General features: G+C 47.4%; 1 protein-coding gene across 1 annotated transcript in view; it reads right to left on the bottom strand.

Annotated features, from left to right (window-relative positions):
- LOC144738119 (uncharacterized) overlaps window positions 1-10944 on the bottom strand; it is a 30406-nt gene extending 19462 nt beyond the window's left edge. Inside the window, exon 1 of the mRNA XM_078621039.1 lies at window positions 10785-10944. Coding sequence (XP_078477165.1) covers window positions 10785-10872 — 88 coding nt within the window. The 5' untranslated portion in view covers window positions 10873-10944. The remainder of the gene's footprint in view (window positions 1-10784) is intronic.
- Between the last annotated feature and the right edge of the window lie 14619 nt (window positions 10945-25563).

Here is a 25563-nt window from a genome sequence, read left to right as displayed (position 1 = left end):
CCCCAGACGAGCGGCGCTGGCTTCACACACTCATCACCAAATTCTCCGACGTGTTTAGTCACGGAAATTTCGACATTGGCCGCACGTCCCTGCTAGAACATCACATAGAGACGAGGAATGCGGCCCCCATTCGGTTAAATTCCCATCACTTTAGCCCAAGGGAGAAGGAACATGTCCGCTCAGCCATCGATGACATGTTGGCAGCAGTCATTATCTTTCCTTCAAATAGCCCGTGGGGAGCCCCTATCGTTCTGGTAAAAAAACGGATGGGAGTCTCCGTTTCTGCGTTGATTTCCGTAAGTTAAACAAGATTTTGGTGGCAGATGCCAATCCTCTGCCTCAGATGGATGATTTGCTTGATGTCCTCTCAGGCACGCGGTTCTTTTCGACCATTAATTTCCTTTCGGGCTTTTGGCAATTTCCATTGGACGAGGACATCAAGCATCAAACCATCTCCCACACTCTCACGTCCATGCTGTGCCACCATGTCAACGAGTCTCAGTCGGACTGGGACTTGCTGATTCCGGGCGTCCTCGCCGCGTATAGGTTGGCCCCTCATGCCTCAACGAGGTTCTCACCCTTCTATCTGATGTACGGGAGGGAACCGGAGCCCCCAATGCAGGTGCAATTGGGTCTGCAGCCACCTCTTAAGAAATCCGCCGTGCCGGTGTTAATGAAAGGCACACTCAACGGACTGCACAATGCTCGCCAGGCGGCCATCAACAATTCGGCCAGCCGCCAAGCGGCTAACAAATGACTACCAAGACATCAGGCTTCGGGGGTCCCATGAGTCACAGGGGACAGGGCGTGGCTCCATTGCCCGCAAGTGCCCGTCAGTACATCGCCTAAGTTTCACCGCTCTTGGCAAGACCCTGTTGACGTCGTTGAGGCCCACCGGCCACAGTGTGTATGCATTTTATTCGGTCGCCGTTATTGGATAGTCCTTCCCTCTAGGTTGAAGAAGTATGTGGTGCCTTGTTCGTTTAGTCTATCCCCATCCCCACTCACGGAGCAGCCGGATTGTGATGCATCCGACGAGCCGGGCCACCCGGCCCTGGACGCTACGTGGAATAATCCACCTATCTATACGCTCACAGAACCTCTCCGAGTAGGTCCCGCCGTCCCGCTCATGGGGCCCATGACAATGGGACCTGCACCAGCGGATGCCTCGCCAGACCCCATACCGGACGACGCCCATGGGAGCGGACCTGCAGTGTACACGTGCTCAAGGGCCGCTCGGTTTCGCTGACCGCCAGGGGCCGTCCGGCCGGCAGCCAGCCATCGCGGACATCATGGCGCCGGCCGACCCGTGGAGGGGGCCTTCCCGCCCCGCTGTCCTGCCTGTCTTGTTGTTCCCTGTGTCAGACATCATCTCCGCGTTGGAACCCCCAAACTCCTTCTCTTCTTCGTCATAATTACCAATTGCATGGGTGCTGATGTTACAGATTGTCTGCCAGGCCTAAAAGTTGTGTTATCAGCCGGGACGGCTGTATTTTTTATGGGGGGGGAGGAGGTGATGTAGAGGAGTAGTGGGAGGAATTGAGGAATCAGCAGGAAAGAGTGGGATGACGTCATAGCTTGACGTCATGTATCCTTAGGGGCAAAGTACTTAGGGGGGACCTCGGGGTGAGGGGCGGGGTCATTGTGAGGAGCCGAGGGAACGGAAGACACGCCGGAATGGAAGACACACCGCTCGGCACCGAGGCCCTCATCCGGGAAAGAGTGGGATTCGTGGGAAGTATATGTCAGGATAGGCCGAGGAGCTAAGCGGGTACCGGGATGGTCCATGGGAAGGACCAAGTGTAGAAGTGTCTACCTCGCCTGTGATCCGGTGATACTGTACGTGAGTGTAATAGTTAATAAACTGGCAATAGCCCTTACAGATAATCTCACCTCATGTGAGTTAAACCACAACAATATTATACACTACACTTCTTTGCACTTCAGTATATACTACACTATACACTACACTGTTCACTGCACTACTATACACTATACACTACTCTATACACTACTTTGTAGAATGCACTATTCACTACACTACGATATACCACAGTTTACACAACTTTTACACAATTTACACCCATACTCTTATGGACCAATAGAGACCAATAGACACCCAGACTCATAGAGATCCCATAGACACCCACAGATATCTATAGATACCCATAGAGACCCATGCTAATATAAAATCATACAGACCCACGTAAATCCATACTCATAGAGACCTCTACTAAACTCAACTAGCCTGGCACAGCAGTCAACCGATAGACACTTGCAGGGTCTGTCAGGTGACCTCACTAAGCTGTGGCCTATCACAACTTGATAGCAGCTCAACCCTGTGGCTGATACCATCATCGTCATCATGTGGACATTGAAAGCAGAAGCCAGACACTCTAAACCCGTGGTTCTACAGACTCATAGTGAGCCATATAGACCCATAGAGAATCACAGAGACTCATAGATACCCATATAGACTCACAGATACTCACAGATACTCATAGAGACACATAGAGACTCGTACTGACCCAATAAGCCCCCATACTAATAGAGACCCAGACTTAAACGAAGCTATATTTATAAAGCCGTGGCGGGGTTGATTCTAAATGTCGAGTGGAAAAACAGGAGGAGCCGGAGACAAATCCACGCGGTGGCCACCACGGGTAGAGAGACGCAGACTCCAACATAGACAGCAGCAGGCATCGTCTGGGTCTGGGATCGAATCCACGATGGCCTGTACACCAAGCGAGGTAGTCAACATCTCTTAGCCACCGTGGGCATTAGCGTCCGGGATCAAGCGCACGAGCCTCCCGCGTACCAGGCGAGGTAGTCAACATCACAACTCCCTGCGTACCAGGCGAGGTAGTCAAGATCACGACCACCCACGTACCAGGCGAGTTAGTCACATAACGACCTCCTGCGTACCGGGCAAAGTAGTCAACATAACGACCTCCTGCGTACCAGGCGAGGTAGTCAACATCTCCCGTGTGATTCCTACGGGGGGGGGGGGGGTTTCGCCACGGCTCTCCATTCGCGTGAGATTCTGACCCTGACTCGTGAGCCCCCAGTTCTGCTTTTTTGCCTCTTTTTTTCTTTTGAACTTGGCCCAGAGGGACAGTGGCCTCCTTCCCGATAACCCTCAACAAGTTTTGACTTAAAACTTTCGTGACTGCGGGAATTCACGTTCTACGGTTCTTTTGGTAAAGTCACTTTGATAGAAAAATAACAATTAAATAATAAAAAATAAAGTGAATTAAAACATCACGACGCTATATCGTTGCGATCGAAATGCCATGATATTTTTTAATTCACTTCATTTTGTATTATTTTATTGAAACATTTTTTTTATCTACGTGACTTTACCGAAAGAACCATAGAATATGAACCCTCGACAGCCCCCAAACCCCCTCACTCCTTCCCTCCTTCCATGCTTCGTTTTCGTTGGGAATGAAAAAAACGAATTTCAGCCGACGCAATGGGGGTCAGACGCCGATAAGAAATCCGACACCGCCATGTGGAGATCGTCTGGTCAGATTGGTTTCCCCGCCTAAAACCTCGAGTCGCCCAGGTGCGCTGGGAGATGTTAACTACCTCGCCTGGTGTGCAGGAGGTCGATTGGTCGATCCCAATTCTAACGCCCCAGTGGCTAGCATATGTTGACTAACTCGCCGTTTGTGGACGAGGTCGTGGGTTCGATCCCGGACCCTAACGCCCAGGTGTGCTAGGAAATGTTGACGACCTCGACTGGTGGGCACGAGGTCCTAGATTGGATCCTGGACCCTATCGCCCAGGTGCGCTAGGAGATGTTAACTACCTCGCCTAGTAGGCAGGAGGTCATGGGTTCCATCTCAGACCCTGGTGCCTGCTCCATATTTGGAGTCTGTATGCCGCTTCCTCTCTCCGTAGTCGCGTTTTATTTTTCCTTCAGGTCCTGTGCTTTTTTCCCTTACACATTTAGAATCAACATCACACGTTTATAAACATTGCTTAGTTTTAGTATTGGTCTCTATCAGTATGGGTCTCGATGTCTCTATGAGTATCTATGGGTCTCTGTGTGTCTCAATGGGTCTCTATGGGTCTCTGTGTGTCTCAATGGGTCTCTGTGGGTCTCTATGGGTATCTGTGGGTCGCTATGAGTCTGTAGAAACACGCGTTTAGAGTGTCTGGCTGCTGCTGTGAGTGTCCACCTGATGATGACATCAGCCACGTGGTGGAGCTGCTATCAAGTGTGCCAGGTGGCTTCTGCAAAAAGAGCGGCTCAGTGGGGCCTTACCTGGTGACAACAACAAGTTTTCATTTTAGTATGGGTCTATGAGTATGGTCTATGAGTATGGGTCTGAGCGTGGGTCTATGAGTGTGGGTCTGTGAGTATGGGTTATCGTGGGTCGGTATGAGTCTCTGTGAGTATGGGTGTCTGTGGGTCTATGTGGGTATCTGTGGGTCTGTGTGGGTCTCTATGGGTATCTGTGGGTCGCTATGGGTCTATGTATATCTCCATGAGTATGTGTCTATTGGTGTCTGTGGATCTATTTGGGTCTCCATTTCTCTGTGGGTCTCAGTGGGTCTATGTAGGACTCTAGAAGCATGTGTGTCTGTGGGTTTCTATGGGTGTCTGTGGGTTTATCTGGGTATCTGTGGGTGTCTGTGGGTCTTCATGGTTCTCCATAAGTCTCTGTGGGTCTTTATGGGTCTCTATTTTTTTTTAGTCACTTTGTGGCACGTAACGGCTGTGTGTGCGTGTGTGTGTGGTGGTGTGTGTGTGGTATGTGTGTATGGTGTGTGAGTGGTGGTGTGTGGTGAGAGTGTGTTTGCGGGGAGTGGTGGCACAGCGGTTAGCGCACTGTATGTGTGTGTGTTGTGTGAGTGTGTGTGATGTGTGAGTGAGTGTGGGGTGTGTGTGGGGTGTGAGCGTGTTTGAGGGGAGCGGTGGCGCAGCGGTTAGCGCACTGTGCGTGTGTGTGGTATGTGTGTAAGTGTGGGGTGTGTATGGTGTGTGTGTGTGGGGAGCGGTGGCGCAGCAGTTAGCGCACTGTGCGTGTGTGGGGGGTAAGTGGGGAGGAGTGATGGTGCAGTGGTTTTCGCTATGCTAACCGCTGCGAACCCCACAGCGACTCAGACGCATCGAGACCCACACTAAAACTAAACTACGATTAGTTGTATTCTTTGGTTCTTTCGGTAAAGGTACGTAGATATAAAAATAATAATAAAAAAGTGACTCAAAATGAAAATAATAAAAATTAAATACAAATAATAAAAAAAACATGAATATAGGCTACATTCTACATTTATGTTTTTTTATTCTTTAAAATGTATTATTATTTTTATTCACTTTTATTGTTATTATTCTTTTTCTATTTATGTAAATTTACCGAAAGAACCAACGAATATGAATTCCCGCAGTCTCGAAAGTTAAGTAAATTTAAATATACGTTTATTTTACCAGGTCAAAGGCCCCACTGAGCTGTGGAGTTATTTGTTAAGAAGCGACGTGGCCACCACAAACGATAGCAGCTCAACAATGGCCGTCACTGTGGCACACACAGAGGGCGTGGGAGGCCAGAACCACCACGCCCGGCCGCCCTTGTCTCCCTCCACTGGCGATGTTTACTAAACTACACCGCTACACCAGGTAACTCATTTGAGGCTGAGTCGACCGAGGAGGGAGACCCAGGTACCGGTTCACATTATCGCTGTCACTGGTGTTGGTTTCCGTGAGCTGGAATCGAACTCGGGTTTATGAGCCGATGCCGGAACAGCATGTTGGTAATTAGAAGCCCATAGGCTGCACAGAAGTCTAAACACCACACACGCAACACACCATGCACACCACACACACCACACCACACTATACTTCACACCACACCACACACTACACACACACTACACACCACACACACTACACGCATCACACTACACACCACACACACTACACGCATCACAATACACACCACACTACACCAAACACCCCACACACACCACACTATACCACACACCACTCCACACACTACACACACACTACACACCACAAACACCACAAATACCACACACACCACACACACTACACACCACACTACAGACCACACACACTACACACACCACACACATCACACTACATACCACACTACACACCACACAACACTACACACTACGCACACACCACACACACCAAGCTCCCCTGTCGAACTGAGGAGTGTAAAACTTTAGAGGAATAACAAAACATATAAATTATTTAACTATGGGAACAAAAGCGACCGTGTATGTATCGGTCATTTAATCAGCGGTTCCAGCAACCTACACATGGAAAGATGTGGTGTGCGTGGCTGGAGATAAGAGAGGGCGATTTCGGAGTTGGTTTAAGAATTTCTATAAATATCAAGCGATGTGAAGCCAATGGCGTGCGAAGACAGAGGTGGTCGTGACGCCACTGGTCACTCACTCAGTCAGCCACTGACTCACCCACTCAATCACCCACCCACAACTTACCCATTCACTTACTCGGTAACCCACCCACTCACTAACTCATTCAGTCACTCAGCCAACCACTCACCGACTCAGTTACCCACTCACCCACCGACTCACCCACCCAGTCACTTGCTCACCATCCCACTCACCCACTCAGTCCCTCACTCAATCATCAACACCCCCACCCACCCAGTCACCCACTCTCTCGCCCAAACTCACTCACCCACCCATTCACCTACGCACTCACCCACCCACCCACTAACCGACTCACTTACTCACCCACCCACCCATTAACCCACTCACTTCCTCACCCACCAACCCACTCACTTACTCACCCACCAACCCACTAATCCACTCACTCACCCACCCACCCACTAACCCACCCACCCCCTAACCCACTCACTTACTGCAATGAGTACCTGGTGCGGTTTGTAAACATCGTCACTAGGGAGAGAAAAACGGCCGGGCGTGGTGCTGGCCACTCACCCCCTCTATGTGTGTCACAGTGGCGGCCTTCATAGGCGCTGCTGCTGCTACTCGCTATTACTGACAGCCACTGGCCCCAAAAGTCTGTTAGAAGCTACACGGGGGATCTTTGTCTGTGTGTGTGGGTGCGTGAGTGAGTGTGTGGGTGAGTGAGTGAGTTGGTGGGTGAGTGAGTGTTTGAGTGAGTGGGTGAGTGAATGGGTGAGTAAGTGGGTGAATGAGTTGGTGGGTGCGTGAGTGAGTAAATGTGTGCTCAACACCAGTGACGATTATCTGAACCGATCCTGGGCCTCCCTTAGGTCGACTCAGCCTCAAATGTGTACCTGGTGTGGTGTGTAATCATCGCCACTAGGGAGACAAAGGCGTTCGGGCGTGGTGCTGGCCACCCACCCCCTCGTGTGCCGTGCCGGCCTTCATAGGTGCTCCCTAACAGCACTTGCCCCAACCGTCTGTTACAGGCTATACGGAGGATCTTTGTGTTGTTTTTTTCTGTGTCTGTGTGTTTGTCTGTATGTCTGTGTGTGTGTATGTGTGTCTGTTTGTGTCTGTGTGTGTCTGTGTGTATGCATGTATGTGTGTCTGTATGTATATTTCTGTGTCTGTATGAATGTACCCATTTATGGGTGACTGAGTGGGATAGTGGGTGACTGAGGGAGTAACTGAGTTGGTTTTTCGGCTAATGGTGGGTAAGTGAGTGAGTAGGTGACTGCATGGGTGATTGTCTTAGAGTGAATAAGTAACTGAGTTGTGATTTGGTTATTGGACGAGTGAGTGAGTAACTGAGTGGGTGAGTGGGTCAGTGAGTGGGTGACTCTCTGGGTGACTGAGTGCTTTAGTGGGATGGTGAATAAGTTACTGAGTGGTTGAGTAGGTTAGTGGATGGGTGAATGAGTGAGTGATTTGAGACTAAGTGGGTTAGTAGGTGAGTGAGTGAGAAACTGAGTGGGTGAGTGGGATAGTTGCTGGGTTAGTGAGTAAGTAGGTGACCGATTGGGTGAGGGGGTTTGTGGTTTCGTGAATGAGGGGCCGAGTGGGTTAGTGAGCGAGTGAGTGGGTAACTGGATTGGTGACAGTGTGGATGAGTGGGTTAGTGGGTGAGTAAGTGACTGAGTGGGTGAGTTAGTCTGTGGGTCAGTGGGCAAATGAGTGAGTGACTGAGTGGGGGCTTGGATGGGTGAGAGGGTGAGTGAATTAGTGGGTGAGTGGGTTAATGAGTGGGTGATTTGATTAGTGGGTTAGTTGTTAAGTTGGCGAGTGAGTGGGTTAGCGGGCGAGTGAGTAGGTGAGTCGGTGGCTGAATTAATGACTGAGTGGGTTAGTGGGTCGGTGTGTGAGTTGGTGACTGAGTTGGTGACTGAGTTGGTGAGTGGGATGGTGAGTAAGTGACTGGGTGGGTGAGTGAAGCTGATTTCATCGACGCACGCGTGATCGCCAGCAAGTTCCTTCTGAAATTACAAAATAGCTTCAACATAGCAGCATGCTTCAGGAGGTCTTAACACCCAGGTTAAGATTAAAAGCAAAAGTTGATGAAATAGAACCTGGTCCCTAGAAGGCATTAAAAGTGGCCGATAGCCCCGCGTTAATATTTGTTCGTGTCTGTAATAATGTACGGACTGATACGGGGATGACAGGTATACACTACAGAATACACTACACTATACACTACACTATACACCACAGAATACACTACACTATATACTACTCCATATACTATCCTATACACTGCACTACCCTATACTACTATACAGTATACTATACACTGCACTATATACTACTCTATATACTACCGTATACACTGCACTGCTATACACTACTTTTACGTATACTACACAATACACTATATACTATGCTATACACTACACTATACACTACTATACACCACAGTACTATACACTATAAACTACTTTATACTACACTGCTACACACTACACTATACACTACATTACTATACACTAGACTATTCACTACACTACTACATTTTACACTATTTAGTATTTACTACACTGTACACTACACTAATACACAACACTATTCACTACATTACTACACACTACACTATGTACTACATTATACACTCCGCTACAATACACCATACACTACACTGCTACACACTACACTATGCACTACACTATACACGACACTAATATGCACTACACTACACACTACACGATGTGCTACACTATACACTACACTGTACCTGTCAACACATACGGTTTAACCCATATTATTGTACAGAGAAATTGAGGTTCATACGTTGAGATTTATCAGGGGCATGCGGTGACCAATGGGGTCTGAGTTGTTCTCTAATGAGGTAGCCAGCACCGATAAGGGGTTGACAGGTATGGGGTAGTGGAGTGTACAGTGTAGTGTATAGTGTAGTGTATAATGTAGTGTATAGTGTAGTGTATAGTAGTGTATAGTGTAGTGTATAGTAGTGTAGTGCATAGTAGTGTAGAGTGTTGTGTAGAGTGTAATGTGTAGTAGAGTAGTGTATAGTAGTGTAGTGAATAGTGTAGTGTATAGTGTAGTGAATAGTATAGTGTATAGTAGCGCATTGTACAGTGCAGTGGAAAGTTGTGTAGTGTATAGCAGTTTAGTGTGCAGTGTATTGAATAGTAGTGTAGTGTATAGTGGTGTATAATAGTGTAGTGTATGGTAGTGTATAGTGTAGTGTATAGTAGTGTAGTGTACAGTAGTGTAGTGTATAGTAGTGTAGTGTATAGTAGTGTATAGTAGTGTTGTGTATGGTAGTGAATAGTAGTGTAGTCTATAGTAGTGTAGTGTATAGTAGTGTATAGTGTGGTGTGTTTCTCCCTTGTGACAGGACTTTGTCGGGTGACCAATGGGCTCTGAATTCCTAAACGATCGACAGCCATGACGCAATCCCCACCAGGGACTCCTAACATCTCCCGGTCTCTCCCAACCGCTCGGCACCCTCACGGGGTCCCAGCAGGCATGGAGGGGATTCTGTGCCACATCTGTCCAGACGACAGCGGCCACCACCCCCCTACTCACCATTCCCTGCCGTGAGCGGTGGCAACGCACGGGATGAGTGGAACGCCTCTGCCGCTTGCGACCGAGGGGCGTTCGGCGTTGGGTGGTCGATCGTTGTCTTTGTCAACTTCTCCTTTTGAGATTCTCGACTCTCTCTTTTTTATTTTTTCTTTACTGAACCTCTCTATCTCTAGTTGAATTTTGACTTCAAACGATCGTGACTGCAGGAATTCATATTCTTGGTTCCAGAGGTGTGGACTCGAGTCATGTGACTTGGACTCGAGTCAGACTCGAGTCATGAATTTGATGACTTGCGACTCGACTTGGACTTGCATAACAATGACTTTGTCCCACCTATGAGATGTGGACTCGAGTCATGTGACTTGGACTCGAGTCAGACTCGAGTCATGAATTTGATGACTTGCGACTCGACTTGGACTTGCATAACAATGACTTTGTCCCACCTCTGCTTGGTTCTTTCGGTAAAGTCACGCAGAGAGGTAAAAAAAAACATTTACTCAAAAACTACGACGTTTCGATCGCTCGTCATTAGGTGGAGGAAAAAAAAGAGATGACGACAACTTGCATTGCAATCGAAATGTCGAAGTTTTTTGCGTAAAGGTTTTGTTTTGAACCTCTCTAAGTGACTTTACCGATAGACCCAAATAATTTTCTCTCTCTGTAGTCGCTTGGACCCTGGAGCTCCACGTTTGTGTCCTGCACCATTGGTAGGCGTGGGGATCCTAGTGTGGAGAATGCGTGTCGTGGATTTGGAATTGTCATCGCTGTGGTTGTTGTTGTTGGCTGTTGTTTGCTGTTGTTTATTGTTTGTTTGTTGTTACCTTGCTCAGCCGGTGCGACTGGCGGTAGAGCGACCAGCAGCAGCATCAGCAGGGCAGAAGCCGTCGCGATCCTAGCTCGGTCCCCCATCGCCTCTCACACTCCTCTCTCTCTCTCTACTCACTCACTGAGCTCCCATCACCCCACAGGGTACACACAGAGGGGGAGGTGGCGGAGAGGAGGGCGGAGCTAGAGGAAAAGAGGGCGGGGCGAGTGATTGAGAAGAGGAGGAGTGGAGGCGGAGGGCGGAGCTATAGGGAAAGAGGGCGGGGCGAGTGATTGACAGGGGCGGGGCCAGTGATGAAAGGGGGTGGAGCCAGCGGCTGAGAGGGGCGGGGCAAGGAGAGCGGCGATGCTCGTAATTACTGGAAAAACGTCACGGCTACTCCAATTGTAAATGTTGTGGGTTGACTCTCCAACACACAACCGGTGTGCTGAACTAGTAACGAACATGGCATGTTCGGTTTACATGACAATCCTCACTAATCGGCTGAGTCGGTTGGGGCGGGTTTAACGGCACGTTTATATTTGCGCAATCTAACCCACAAAAACCTATTTTATGGATTCTTGGAAATGTTGTTTGTACAAGTCACGCACGGTGATTAACAGGAACAAACATGCTGCTCCGTTAAATCCGAAACACACGCGATCACCCCTACAGTACAGTAGTTGCAATATCTGTACACACAGTGAGTGGTGCAGTTTGATGATGATTGGATGCTGTCCACTTGGTGGGTGGAGTCTTCCACGCAGGAAAGTGTTATTATCACTGAGCACCTACATTGATTGGATGATTGTGAGTATGCTTTCTCAATTTTCTTAACTTGAACACTATCTATACCAACGTAGTGACGCCGACACACATTGCTACTTTACTCAGAGCCATCGATGCGGACACAGCACTATCTTATCTTAATGAGATTTAAATAGCGCCTTTATCAACGTGCTTTAGAGCAATTATGAAGATTGTACATAGCGTAACAATAATTTTAAATACATAATTGGGTTATTGTTCACGGTGTAGTTTTTATGCAGCAAAGCAAAATTGATTGCTAAAGAGGGGTTTTGGATAGGCCTGGTCGTAGTTGGGGGTGCAACAGAAATCTTGGAGGAGCTGAGAGGTGATCAGTCAAATTTGCATTGGGAAGACAAAGAGGGGGGGGGGGGCAGAGAGGGGCCTGTAGCCAGGAGGGAGAACGGAGTCCACGGAGATGGAGTCTCCAGCACCGCCCACGTCGTCCACGACGTCGATGCGGCGTCCTAGCCCGGGGCTTGGTTCTTGATGCTTCAACTTCGTCTTCTCTACAAACCGTCCCCCTTCCCCCCCCCTTGTGCTGTCCCCTTTCATATTTCCCGAGCCGCCCTCCCCCCCTCCTCTCCCTCTGGAAGCTTCGCTCGCCCCGCTCCCTTCGACCAATCAACGTCCTCCTCCAACCAACAGTCGTCAACCGGCGCCCCCTACAGACGACCCTCGCTTCCCGCCTTCTATGTTTAAATCTCTCCTCCAATCGCTTTGAATCTCCATCGATCCTGATCAATTGTCTTCCTCCTCCAACCGACGGTCGTCAAACGTCGACTCCTCATGTCACTCATTATAGTAAGGTTTGTCATGTTGTTGTGTATGTCGGGTCTTGAAAAATTAATACAAATGATGAAAAATAAAATGTTTTAATGTCAGGTCTCCAAATTCAAACCTCAACGCAAGATGCAATTCTTATAAACAAGATTATTACGCATGAACTCAGGAAGGAACCACTCAGACTCTTCTGTGTTAAGCAATTTTAATTTCTAAACAAGAACATAACACTCTAATATGCGAACTCTTATGCTTGGAATTATCAACACAGTACCACTGGGGAAGTGCCCTTCATTGATCCGTACATTTAACCATCAGTGATTACGTTGTTAAACTGTGCAACCGAACAATTGATTAATTCCTCCGAGTAACGCGAGCATATACGGCGATAGGAAAAAGTCCTTAAACATGCATGCGACGATATTCATACGAAAGGCAATAACAATATTATTATTATATCCCGAAGGCAAAATTATACGTCAATAGATTCATCGGCAAGATTATACATATTCTTGTGTTTTTTCGGTAAAGTCACGTAGGTAAAAACATTAAAATTAATAAAAGTAAAATAAAATAAAAATCACGACGTTTCAGAGGTAACACAAGCCTCCGTCTTCAGGTGGAACCGTCACAGCCACGACAGCTGTATCAAGTAAATTAGAGATTGCAGGAGCTACCACTCCGTTTATATAATGGTTGGAGAGGGGGGAAGGGCCAAGTACAGCACACTTTTTATTCATATGGTAAGGTGAGGCTTAAGAGGGTGAGCCTTTGTTATGGTTTGTGACAACTAAACATTGCCTCACTTGATGCAGCAAATCTGGCTGTGACGGTCCCACCTGATGACGGAGACTTGTGTTGCCTCCGAAACGTCGTGATTTTTATTTTATTTTACTTTCATTAATTTTAATTTTAATGTTTTACCTGCGTGACTTTACCGAAAAAACCTAAGAATATAATTTCATGAGAGCCCACCGAGTTGTAGCAATGATCGGCAACGGCCGAAGAATCAGTTCTGCCGTGTTTCAGATCTGACTTGTGCTCGCGGACACGATCAGAAACATGACGTTTCGTTTCTCCAATGTAGCAATCACCACAAATGCAACTCAATTTGTAGACTCCAGGATACTATAAGTCAGGAACGACATCCTTCACAGATGGAATCAGATCACGGATTTTATGCACGGTACTGAATCGGACTTGGATCTTATGTTTGTTTAGAATTTTGGAGATCTTTTTAGTCACCCCTGCTATGTATGGTAATGTGATAGTTTTGGTCGGAGTTTCATGTGGCTGTTTCTGTGTGGTGGGAGAAACAGCTTGGTGGATAGTGCGGTCAGAGTATCCGTTCATCCTGAGGGCCCGATGTACATGTCTTAATTCACCGGCCAGGTGGTGTTGGTCAGAAATGCCATGGGCTCTGTGGTATAGCGTTGTGATGAGAGAATTCTTTTGAGATGGGTGGTGGTGGGAATCCGGTTTCAAGTAGGAATCTGTGTGGGTGGCTTTCCTGTAGACAGAATGTCCCAAGGATCCGTCAGGCCTGCTCTCAAACATAATATCCAAGAATGGTAGTTTACCGTCTTTCTCCACTTCCATGGTGAATCTGATGGATGGGTGTCTAGAATTGATGTGGTCCAAGAAGTGGTTCAATGCTGGGAGGCCATGTGGCCAGATGACGAAAGTGTCATCCACATACCTCTTCCACAGGGAAGGACGCAGGGTGGATGTCTGGATGGCGTCTGATTCAAACTTTTCCATGAACATGTTGGCTATAACTGGTGACAAGGGGGAGCCCATAGGGATACCCTCATTCTGTTTATAGAAGGTGCCATTCCAGGTAAAATAGGTGTTGGTGAGGCAATGCCTAACCAGCGCAGGTACATCAGAATTCAATCCATGTTGGACTAAGTCCTCAATTATTGTTAGGGTGTCCGGTACTGGGACTTTGGTAAACAAAGACACCCATCCATCAGATTCACCATGGAAGTGGAGATAGACGGTAAACTACCATTCTTGGATATTCTGTTTGAGAGGAGGCCTGACGGATCCTTGGGACATTCTGTCTACAGGAAAGCCACCCACACAGATTCCTACTTGAAACCGGATTCCCACCACCACCCATCTCAAAATAATTATCTCATCAAAACGCTATACCACAGAGCCCATGGCATTTCTGACCAACACCACCTGGCCGGTAAATTAAGACATGTACATCGGGCCCTCAGGATGAACGGATACTCTGACCACACTATCCGCCAAGCTGTTTCTCCCACCACACAGAAACAGTCACATGAAACTCCGACCAAAACTATCACGTTACCATACATAGCAGGCGTGACCAAAAAGATCTCCAAAATTCTAAACAAACATAAGATCCATGTCCGATTCAGTACAGTGCATACAATCCGTGATCTGATTCCATCTGTGAAGGATGTCGTTCCTGACTTACAGTATCCTGGAGTCTACAAATTGAGTTGCATTTGAGGTGATTGCTACATTGGAGAAACGAAACGTCATGTTTCTGATCGTGTCCGCGAGCACATGTCAGATCTGAAACACGGCAGAACTGATTCTTCGGCCGTTGCCGATCATTGCTACAACTCGGTGGGCTCTCATGAAATTGTCTTTTCCGAGACCAAGGTTCTCTGCAAATCTCCTGGCTACCATCAAAGGTTTGTACACGAAGCCATACAAATGTACAAACACGGACATAATTTCAACCGTGATGATGGTTACAAACTGAGTAATCATTGGAAAGATGTGATTAACCATGCAAAAAAGATTTAACTACACTTATTTGACCAATCTTATTTATTATTTGACAGACAACTATTACAGGTTTACCATTTTACCATGTTCACCATGTTTAGTTGTCACAAACCATAACAAAGGCTCACCCTCTTAAGCCTCACCTTACCATATGAATAAAAGTGTGCTGTACTTGGCCCTTCCCCCCTCTCCAACCATTATATAAACGGAGTGGTAGCTCCTGCAATCTCTCATTTACTTGATACAGCTGTCATGGCTGTGACGGTTCCACCTGAAGACGGAGGCTTGTGTTGCCTCCGAAACGTCGTGATTTTTATTTTATTTTACTTTTATTAATTTTAATGTTTTTACCTACGTGACTTTACCGAAAAAACCTAAGAATATGAATCCCTGCAGTCACGAAAGCTTCAAATCTAGAACAAGATTATACAATTAACGAAATGTCTTGGAACAATGGTGTGCAGCAGTGTATGCCTGCTTTCGCAGATACTTATCTTTTTGTAATCAAGGTCGTAGAAGCGACTTCTGGAATCCGGTCTTTATTGTCTTTCGTTCACAACACTCCTATTTTACTCCTTCACACTGCTGACTGACAGCGTGAGAGGGAGAGAGAGACACGCGCGGCCACGTGGCAGCCTGGACCCCGCTCCAGTGTGGCCTCACCCTCCGTTCGTTCCAGATCTGACCACGTGTTGTCCGTCTCCACTCCTTTTAATACCCTGGTCACGTTGGCTGTGGCTAAAGGCAGCAGATCCAATCCTCTACTTACAGATGTCACCTTCCCATTACGTAAGGGCCACGCCCCTAGGCTTCCCCCCATTGGCTATGGGCCAGGACCGGTAGAGCCAATCATCGTAACGAGGTGTGATCCATCAGCAACCCGGATATATCCTCACATTACATTTTGGCTAAGGCTTCAATTAATTCGTGGGCACGATTCTGTGATCAAAAGAAAGGTTTAACACAATATTCTCCCTGTAAGCGTGTGGATTCGTAACAAAGGTTTCAAACTTTAGTTTACATCGATGAATCTATTGGTTATTTTTATGCGATTAAAAATAAAAATAACGACTAATGTTCTTATAAACGACCGTATCCCAATCACTCAATGCGCACCAATGTCTTCACGATCAGCTAATGGTTCATGCACTCATATCATTAGTCTTCTTATTTTTGGCTCGGGTTTGTTTCATGTGTGTGTGGATGGATTGTCTCCTTGATAAATGATTTGTGTTAAGCAGACGCCGGGCAATGCGTCGTGAGTTTGTGAGGGTGGGGGAGGGGCTGCGTGCTGACTTGGTCGATGCTTGGCGCTTTCCGCCCTTTCTCGAGGTTGATTGCTTAACGTTGCTCGACTTTTATGCTCTCCGCCCTTCTTCCAAGAGGGCTCTTTCTGTGAGATGCTCATCGCTGGCTGGATCACTCACTGTCAAAAACTTGCAAATTCTATTCGCACCCTCTTAAACAACTGTGAAAGCTTAGTACAATACAACTCATCGTAATCCTTGGCTTTGCAAGCGACTCAAAACATCAGGATAAATGTAGATTAAAACTTTCAGCGATACTCTGTCGGCCCATGCCGAACTCAGCTCTTAACAACACCTTGTCCCTTCTCTCTGAGAGGCGACACCAATGGTTGATCTCGAGGCCATGCCCCTCTTCCAGACTTCCCGCAGCCTGCTCCCTTGCAAGACTTCCCGCAGCCTGCTCTTTTGCAAGACTAAATTGCATGATCTGTGTCCGTGATTAAATGTGGAATGCCCTCTGTCACCGTCCTCTCTCCGCGGCCACGCCTGATCCCCCCCCCCTCTTCCCTTGTTGACCCCGGACGGGCTGTTTTACGTCAAAGTCTATGCTTGTTTGCATTCCCCCCCCTTGGTCGTAGTGTTTGTTATCTCGAGGCCAGACACCCTTCATACGTATTTATGGATGCCATGTGTTTGTGTCAAATTTTTGGAAGACAAAGATGGCCGGGGAGGCTTTGATTCCATGGAATGCATATTATCTGGTCTTGTGTGTGTTGTACCTATTCCTTGTATCTCTTATGAGTTACCCCCGGTCTAATATCTCGTGGTTATTATTTAGTTCATGTTTAACCAATATTCGTAATGCCCCTCGTTGTTACCACCATCATTCCGAGGGTTTGCCAAGCTTTGTTGTAAGTCTGTGTCACCAGGGATCGGTGTTTATTCTAGTGTAATATTTTGATATCCCGTGGCTGGAGATATAACCAAGCCCTCACTTTCTTGACTGACAGAATTCACATTCCTTGGTTCTCTTGGTGAAGTTACATGGATAGAAGATACAATAAAACATTATATATGAGTTGAATAAGGGTGAAATAAAATAAGTAATAATAATAACGCCACTAATATAGACTGCAGTCTATAACGCTGATTTGTTCTTTTTGCTGAGTTTCAAACTTTTACCGTTAAAGAAAACGGCAGTTGTAATATTGTTTGTCTCTGCTATGTGCGTGTGTTTTTCATGGCTCCGCATATTCGTTTGTGAACTGTCCAGAACGTCCGTGCGTGCGGTCCTTTGGCAATCTGGAGATTTCCAGATAGTCGCTAACCCCTCTTTGCCCCGAAGTTTGTTGTTTAATGTTTTTTTTTATGACCTTCAGATGATTGGTGTGGCTTGTAAGGGGTAGCGGGGTTGAGTGTTGGTTTCATTTATTAATTATTTAAACAAAATATTGGCCGAATTATTTTTAATATGAATTTTGGAAAAAGGCCTATATATACAACAATGTAAACAGAACATTGTGGATTAAAAAAATCCGCAACATTGTGGGTTTGGTCTCCAACACACCGGTGTGCTGTACCAGTAATGAATTGGCACGTTCTGTTTACATTACAAACCTTACTAATTATCTGTGTCGGATGGTAGCGGGTTTAATGACACATTTATATATTTACACGATCTAACCCCAAAAAAACCTGCATTATGGATGATGTTTGTCGCGAAAGCCTCCTACCAGGTGTTAAACGATCACATCATTTCTGGATGAAGGCCTCCCCATGCCGTGCGGGGGTCGTGGGGGTTGTTTGACCATACTTCACCACTCGGGGGGGGGGGGGGAGCAGGGACGTGGCAGCATTAGCGCGGCGCAACAATACACGCACCCTCCTCGACTTGCGAATATGATTCGTCCCTGAGACGCTTTCGTACGTCGAATAGTTCGTCAGCTTGTACGTGAGTGAGAGTGTGTGAAAGTCTGTAGATGCTGCTGCCCTGCCCTCTGCTGCTGACAACGTGACCTGGAACAGTTTTTTTTAGAAATACCTTAGGAGCTCCGTTATCCAGCATCCATGGGGAATGTGCCGGTTATGCGAGAGTTATATTTACGGCTCACCCTGGTACTTTTGAAGAAAGTGCTAAGCCTACATTTGAACTATGATGCAATAAATTATGCACTCTTTTACACAGGTGCGGTTAGTCTTCGACTTACGAACATGTTCCATTCCTGAGACCTGTACATACGTCGAACTGTTCGTAAGTCGGAACACAACAATGCAATTTAAATACACGTACGGACAGGGGTGTTACATTTGTGTAGTTTAACAAAAAAACAGGAACATTGTTATCTCAAAATTAATTTTACAAAAATAATGTACATTTGTATGTGATGCTATAATAAATACTGTATAGTTAATACAACATAACATAAATTAACATGAATAGAAATTTTTTTTGAAAAAATTTCACAAGCGGAAATTGAATTGGGGTCGCTGGGTTGGTAGCGCGGCGCTAACCGCTGATCTATCGCTCCCCACACATACACACGGGGACATGCGCACACACTACACATAAAGACAAAGACCAAGAGCCCCCGTATAGCCTCCACAGACTGTAGGGGCATGTGCTGTTAGCGAGCACACACATACACAAATACGCACACGCACATACACACACACATGCATGCACTACACACACACGCATGTGCACACACATACACACACAAACGCTCACGCTCAGCGGGTTGGTGTGACTCATCTCGCGGAGGATCCCTCGGGTGAAAAAAATAGTTCACAAGCGCGAGTTCGCGTTCATCAGTTCACATAAAAAATATTTGAATGTCATTGAAGCTGCTTCCTAACTGTGGACGTTCGTAAGTGAGGACTGCCCGCAATCACGAGTGAGTTGTAGGGAACTTCCATTCAGCACGTGTAGCTGGCGTAAGCTTACTTGTGATGCGTCGCGAATATGATTACGTACTCTGCAGCATATAGGAATCTAAGAAACCGTTTTGTATTGCATTTCACAGCTGTGATGGCTACTGGTAGCAGGGCTTGTTTATTTGTTTATAAGTGACGGCAAACGATGATCATGGAAAGGACCCCGGGTGTCACACGCACAGCAGAGTATAGCGCACCCCCCTAATTTAGACGTGGGTGGACTCCTCGTGTGCCGTTCCGACTTTTTAGGTGCTTGTGTAGGGGTTATTACGGGGAGAAGGGCGGACAGAAAACACAAGGGTGTCTGCACCCACACACGGGTGTCTACATCCACGTCCGCATCCGTTAACCCTGGGGGGCCATGGGGGCGCTGTGATCCCCCATAACTCCACCCCTCGGAGTGGATTCCTATAAAAGGCGGGGAGCCAGAGAGCTCGGGGCCAGTGTGGAAGAAGCTTACCAGTGAAGTCTGAAGGCCGGCAGAATAGGCCCTGGGACTCCCCTGTCTCGCTGCCCTTGTCAGGGCCGAGCAGGGCAAGCCAGTGGCGCGGCCCCAAGAGCTTCTGGACCTCTGCTCTTGTAAGAGCAAGGCCGGGTTAGCTGGGTGCCGGGATCCGTGCTTTACCAGGGCCGGATCAGATAGCCTCCCATAGCACTATTAGAGGAGGACTGGGAATAGGACAGGGTAAATAGTGCTAGGGGTGTTTTCCCATCTAGTACGGGTGAAGGGGCCGTTACCCCTTCAAGTATTGTTACTGCCCTTGAGTTGAATAAAAGAGTGTGCCTCGACTCCGTCGTCAGTCTCCCTGGAACTCACTGCACTTATAACTCGCTACAACAGCCCATTAAAGGCTGCACAGTGTCTTTGTGTACGATGGGTGCTCGTGTTAATGAGTGTCATAGAGAGAAACTTTCACAACCCATTTCATGAATGCCTTTGCTTGGACGTGGTCCGTTAAGTTAGGCTCACACCCGCGGTGCATATCTGCAAAAGAGCGCATACAGCCAGGGGGGCAGCATCGGGGCCCAATCGGCCACAATGGGGCCACAGAATCAAAATGAAACGACGACTTGACACACTTCTCTTGAGATGGCGATGTATTGAAGATGCGTTCACTTGACACCAGGCGGAGAGGCCACCGAAGCAGCCCCGAGGATCCCACGCATCTCCCCCTTATATACCAACAGGAGGGCACGCCCCCCTTCTCGATCATTCTCGCTGACTCTGGATGATTTCTCCACCAGCAGACTCCACCCTCCTCTTCCGTCACCTGACTACGCCCCCTACTCGAACATTTCCGTAGCCACCAGTCCGTTCACACTCACAGCTGACTCCCCTGTCATTACCTCCCGTGGCCACCAGTCCCTTCACACTCACAGCTGACTCCCCTGTCATTACCTCCCATAGCCACCAGCCCCTTCACACTCACAGCTGACTCCACTATCATTACCTCCCGTAGCTACAAGTCCCTTCACACTCACAGCTGACTCCCCTGTCATTACCTCTCAGGCCCACTAGTCCTCTCACAGTAGAGCATGTAGGCTCCACTCTCATTACATAAAGATGAAATGTTCGCCGTTTGGCGTTGTTCTCTCGTCTAACACTGTAACAAAGCCATAAAGAAGATTGTATCTCTGGTCGAGGCCAATCCATTTAAAATACAATGCATACATTATTATTATTTATTTCATCCGAGCATGTTTGTTGCATTTTTTTCCACAAGTACTAATGCAGACTTGGTGATACCTTTCAAAGTGGCGTCTATTTGGTGTTTGAACTTCTTAACACAACTCTTGTTTCATTGTCAGAAAGGTTAAACATCCATCATATTTTCAGCAACAAATCAAAAATGAAAAGAAACATAAAAAAGAATATTCATAAAAAAAATTACCTGCGGTCTACCATGGAACCAAGGCTGACTAACCTCACAGCTGTGGCTATTCGTAGCAACAGAGCGGCATGAAGTTATCGCGATCCACCAACCCGTTTTGAGTGATGGGGCCGCAATGAAAGGAAGACGAATGATAACTACGTTGTGAGTAATGTACCTTAAAATATTGTATTTATAAACTGTCACTGTGAAAACTGTCTTCCTCTAAACCCAATACACGGGTGCAACTAAAATAATTTGAAATAAATGTAATGACAATCGAGCCTGCTTGTGGTGTGAGGGGACGAGTGGCCACGGGAGGTAATGACAAAGGTGTCAGCTGTGAGTGTGAAGGGACTGGTGGCCACGAGAGGTAATGACAGGGGAGTCAGTGGTGAGTGTGAACGGACTGGTGGCCACGGGAGGTAATGACAGGGGAGTCAGTGGTGAGTGTGAAGGCACTGGTTGCCACGGGAGGTAATGACAGGGGAGTCAGTGGTAAGTGTTAAGGGACTGGTGGCTACGGGAATGTTCGAGAAGGGAGCGTGGTCAGGTGACGGAAGAGGAGGGTGGAGTCCGCTGGTGGAGCTATCGTCCGGATCCAGTGAGAATGAACGAGAAGGGGGGCGTGTTCTCCTGTTGGTATATAAGGGGTTAGATGAGCGGGAGACTCCGGGATGCTGTGGTGGGGATCTTCGCCTGATTTCAAGTGAACGCGTCTTCAGTAAAGCGCCATCTCAAGAGAAGTGTGTGAAATCGTAGTTACAGATGGATGTAGTTCTCGCCTGTATATGGGTCAACAACATCCGCGGGTATTTCAGGAAAAAAATGAGTCGGGAGAAAGGATGGGGTGCCCAGAATCGTGTCTTGCAAAGCCACCCAGTCCGTTTAAATCGGTGGTTGCGCTGTAACAGGGTATATTGAATCCGAGACAGAATGAATGATAACTTATATTAATGTGCTGTAGGCCCATGCACGGAGCAATTGGGCATGGCATTGCCCACATAAGGAATAGTGGAATAGGAATCGATGGATTACACTGGTCTACCATTTTGTATACATCGCCTGCTTCAGAGATTAAATGTGCTGTTTGTTATGGATTTTTACGTGCTGAATTCTACTATGATAAAAAAAACTGACTGACTACTGTTCCCAAGATATTAAAGTTTTTTCACATTTTACGTCTATGTATATTGTGTTTATGGTCGCTTTACATGATAACATGTCACCCGTCCTGTCCATGTAACACTTAAAAAATCATCAAAAGGGTTATATAAAAAAAATATTATAAAACAAAAGGCAAAAAATATATGATTATGTATATTTGGCATGACTCTTGCATTCAATATTAATGATCCAAAGGTCTAACGTTTTTATCTGGATTGAAAGAGACGATTTGTTGATCAAAACATCCCACAGCCGGCCGCCCCTTGACGCTGATTGGCCAACCCTGAGCATTAACATATGTTATCATTCATTCTGTCGCGGATTCGTTATGTCCTGTTACAGGTGCTGACTTGAACGACCACAGCCTCATTGCAGTCACTGTCCCATACCCTCCCACGTGATTAGGGAGTTCTGCACGGGAGAGGAGGGGTGAGGAAAAGGCCCCTCCCTCCTCTCCCAGCTTGCTTGTCATTGGTGGGTTGGGTGGAGGGAGCTAATTGGGCACGAGTGACTGGGGAGGAGAGGAGCCATGGTGAGGGTGGGGGAGGAGCCATTAGCTCCAGCCTGCTTGTCATTGGTGGGTTGAGAAGAGGGAAGTCAGTGGGCATGAGTGACAGGGGAGAGGAGGAGCCCCAGTGAGAGAGAGAGAGAAAGACAGGAGGGGAGGAGCCACTCGAGCCAGCCAGCTTGTCATTGGTGAGTTAGGGAGAGGGAGGTGACTGGGGCATGATTGACAGGGTAGGAAAGTAGCCATGGAGAGCGGGGGAGGAGCTACTCGCTCCAGCCTGCTTGTCATTGGTGGGTTTGGGAGTGGCAGGTGATTGGGGCATGAGTGACAGGGGAGGGGAGGAGCCATAGAGAGAGTGGAGGGGAGGAGCCACCCGCTCCAGCCTGCTTGTCATTGCTAGATGAGGGAGAGGGAGATGACAGGTGCATGATTAACAGGGGAGGGGGTCCCACAAAGAAAGACTCAGGTTATGAGGAGGCAGGAGGAGGGAGGAGAGACTCTTGGTGGCAGTGTCACACGACTTAGTCGATTCCAAGTATAACTTGCCAATTAATGGGATTGCCACTATATCGATATTTTCAAGATTGATGCTCGATCAACTGTGAGCTGGCTGCCGGATCGACTGAGCTGAATCTATACAATTATCTTCGAATCACGATCCACAGTGACCATATATGGGCAAACACACGCGCCCTTCGGCCGCCACCACGCCCTGCTTCCTTCCATATATATGGGAGGCAAATGTCTGATCGGGTGTCAGATCTCGTCAGTCTCTTACAGCGAGCGCAGGAGCTGCAGGCCTGACGCCAAGTGGAAGCCTGCCCCTTCACCTGAGAAAGCACGCGGTGGTGGATTGTGGGTTGACCCCGTGGGTCTGGCACGAAGTCTGCTGAGCCTGGAGGTGCTGAGAAAGTGGCGGTTGGCAGTGTAGTCTATGATGGTCGTTTGGGTCAGATGGCGTAAAAATATGAATGTGTCGTTAAACCCGCCAACACCCGACAGAGCCAATTAGTCAAGTTTGTCACGTAAATAGAACATGGCCAGTTCGTTACTGGTACAACACTACCGTATAGTGTAGTGTATAGCGTAGTGCAGCACACCGGTGTGTTGGAGAGCAAAGCCACAAAATTTACAATCTGGGTAACGTGACATTTCGCCAGTAATTACAACTCGCTTCATCAGGCGACAGCCAGATTTGTGGAGAAATCCTCGGGTTTCGTTCCTTAAATAGAGGTAAAGGTTTGATGGCATCACTTGTGAGCACCTCTTGAGCGATCTCGGGGGGGGGATTCATGAATGCATATTCATGACAATGGGTATGCATTGCCTGTCGCGAATGCCTACGTGTTAAACTGATGATAGTCTTGCTTAGGAGGGAACAATGCAGTCAAATATTGTGGAGTCAGAAACAGACACAGTAGCCGATTTCAAAATATCTTTGTTGTTCCACTTCATTCAGGTGGGCGCACATTGAGCCGAGAAGCGGGACCATGGTCATTGAACACTTTTGCCTCGGCCATCGAACAAAGACGGTCACTGCATCGCTGGCTTACAGATGCTCTTCTGCGGCCGTCTGGAACGCCCCTTCCGATATTAGGAAGCCGCTGGGAGCTATCCACGTATAAATCATCATCTAGTACTCATTTACTTGAAAGTGATGTTTGTGTTTAGTTTGTTGTCCTTCACCCACACCTCCGATGAGCACGGTTGGCTACGTACGACGCAAAGTTCAACACACAGTGCATACGTGAGGCAGTGGCGGCTCGTGACATTTCCACTAGACGGGGCTGTTGTGAAACTATGGCGTTCTATCTTCTTAGGTTTTTTCGGTAAAGTCACGTAGAAAGTAAAATAAAATAAAAAACAAAAATCACGACGTTTCGGAGGCAACACAAGTCTCCGTCATCAGGTGGGACCGTCACAGCCAGATTAGCTGTATCAAGTGAGGCAATGATTCAAGATGTAATCCCTTAAAAGCGAGTTGAGGGGGGAGGGAGAGGGAGGGGGGAGCTCATCAGACTATGGTAGCCAATGAAAGGAACGTATCGGAAGGGAGGGGGGGCGAGGCCAAAAGGGTGGGCGATGGACGTGGAAGCGCTTGTGCGCAAGCGGCCAATTACTGCACACGCCAACACAATGGAGCGATTGTGCGCAAGCGGCCAGCCACTGCACCCGCCAACACAATGGGCAGAGAGGAGGAGGGGAGGTCTAATACACATGATAGACAAAAGAACGAAAATGATGATGGGTACAAACTTAGATACAGCTAATCTGGCTGTGACGGTCCCACCTGATGACGGAGACTTGTGTTGCCTCCGAAACGTCGTGATTTTTGTTTTTATTTTATTTTACTTTCTACGTGACTTTACCGAAAAAACCTAAGATGATTCCTTGCAGTCACGAAAGCTTCAAATCTAGAATTATGGCGTTCTAATTTAGCAAAAACCTCACCATGTTATTGGCCTTCCCGTGCAAGTGATATGACCGTCTTATCTACCCACGGTAGGCATTTACGAACAATATGAATTAAAACAACAAAGCACTCAAACGCTGTCAATATGACACTGAAGGCCAACACTACACAACCTCTTTGACACTGACAAAAACCTAAAGTGTGGAGGACGCCTTCACAGTCACCCCGTGGCACAAATCAGAATGTGGTGTTGCAGCAGTTTATAATATGAACAACTTAAAATGTTATCTTCG

The sequence above is a fragment of the Lampetra planeri genome, chromosome 77 (assembly GCF_965212315.1).
Source record: "Lampetra planeri chromosome 77, kcLamPlan1.2.h2, whole genome shotgun sequence".
NCBI classification, from domain to species: Eukaryota; Metazoa; Chordata; class Hyperoartia; order Petromyzontiformes; family Petromyzontidae; genus Lampetra; species Lampetra planeri.
Note: the sequence above shows the minus strand (reverse complement) of the source record. Positions and strands in the feature narration are given on the sequence as shown.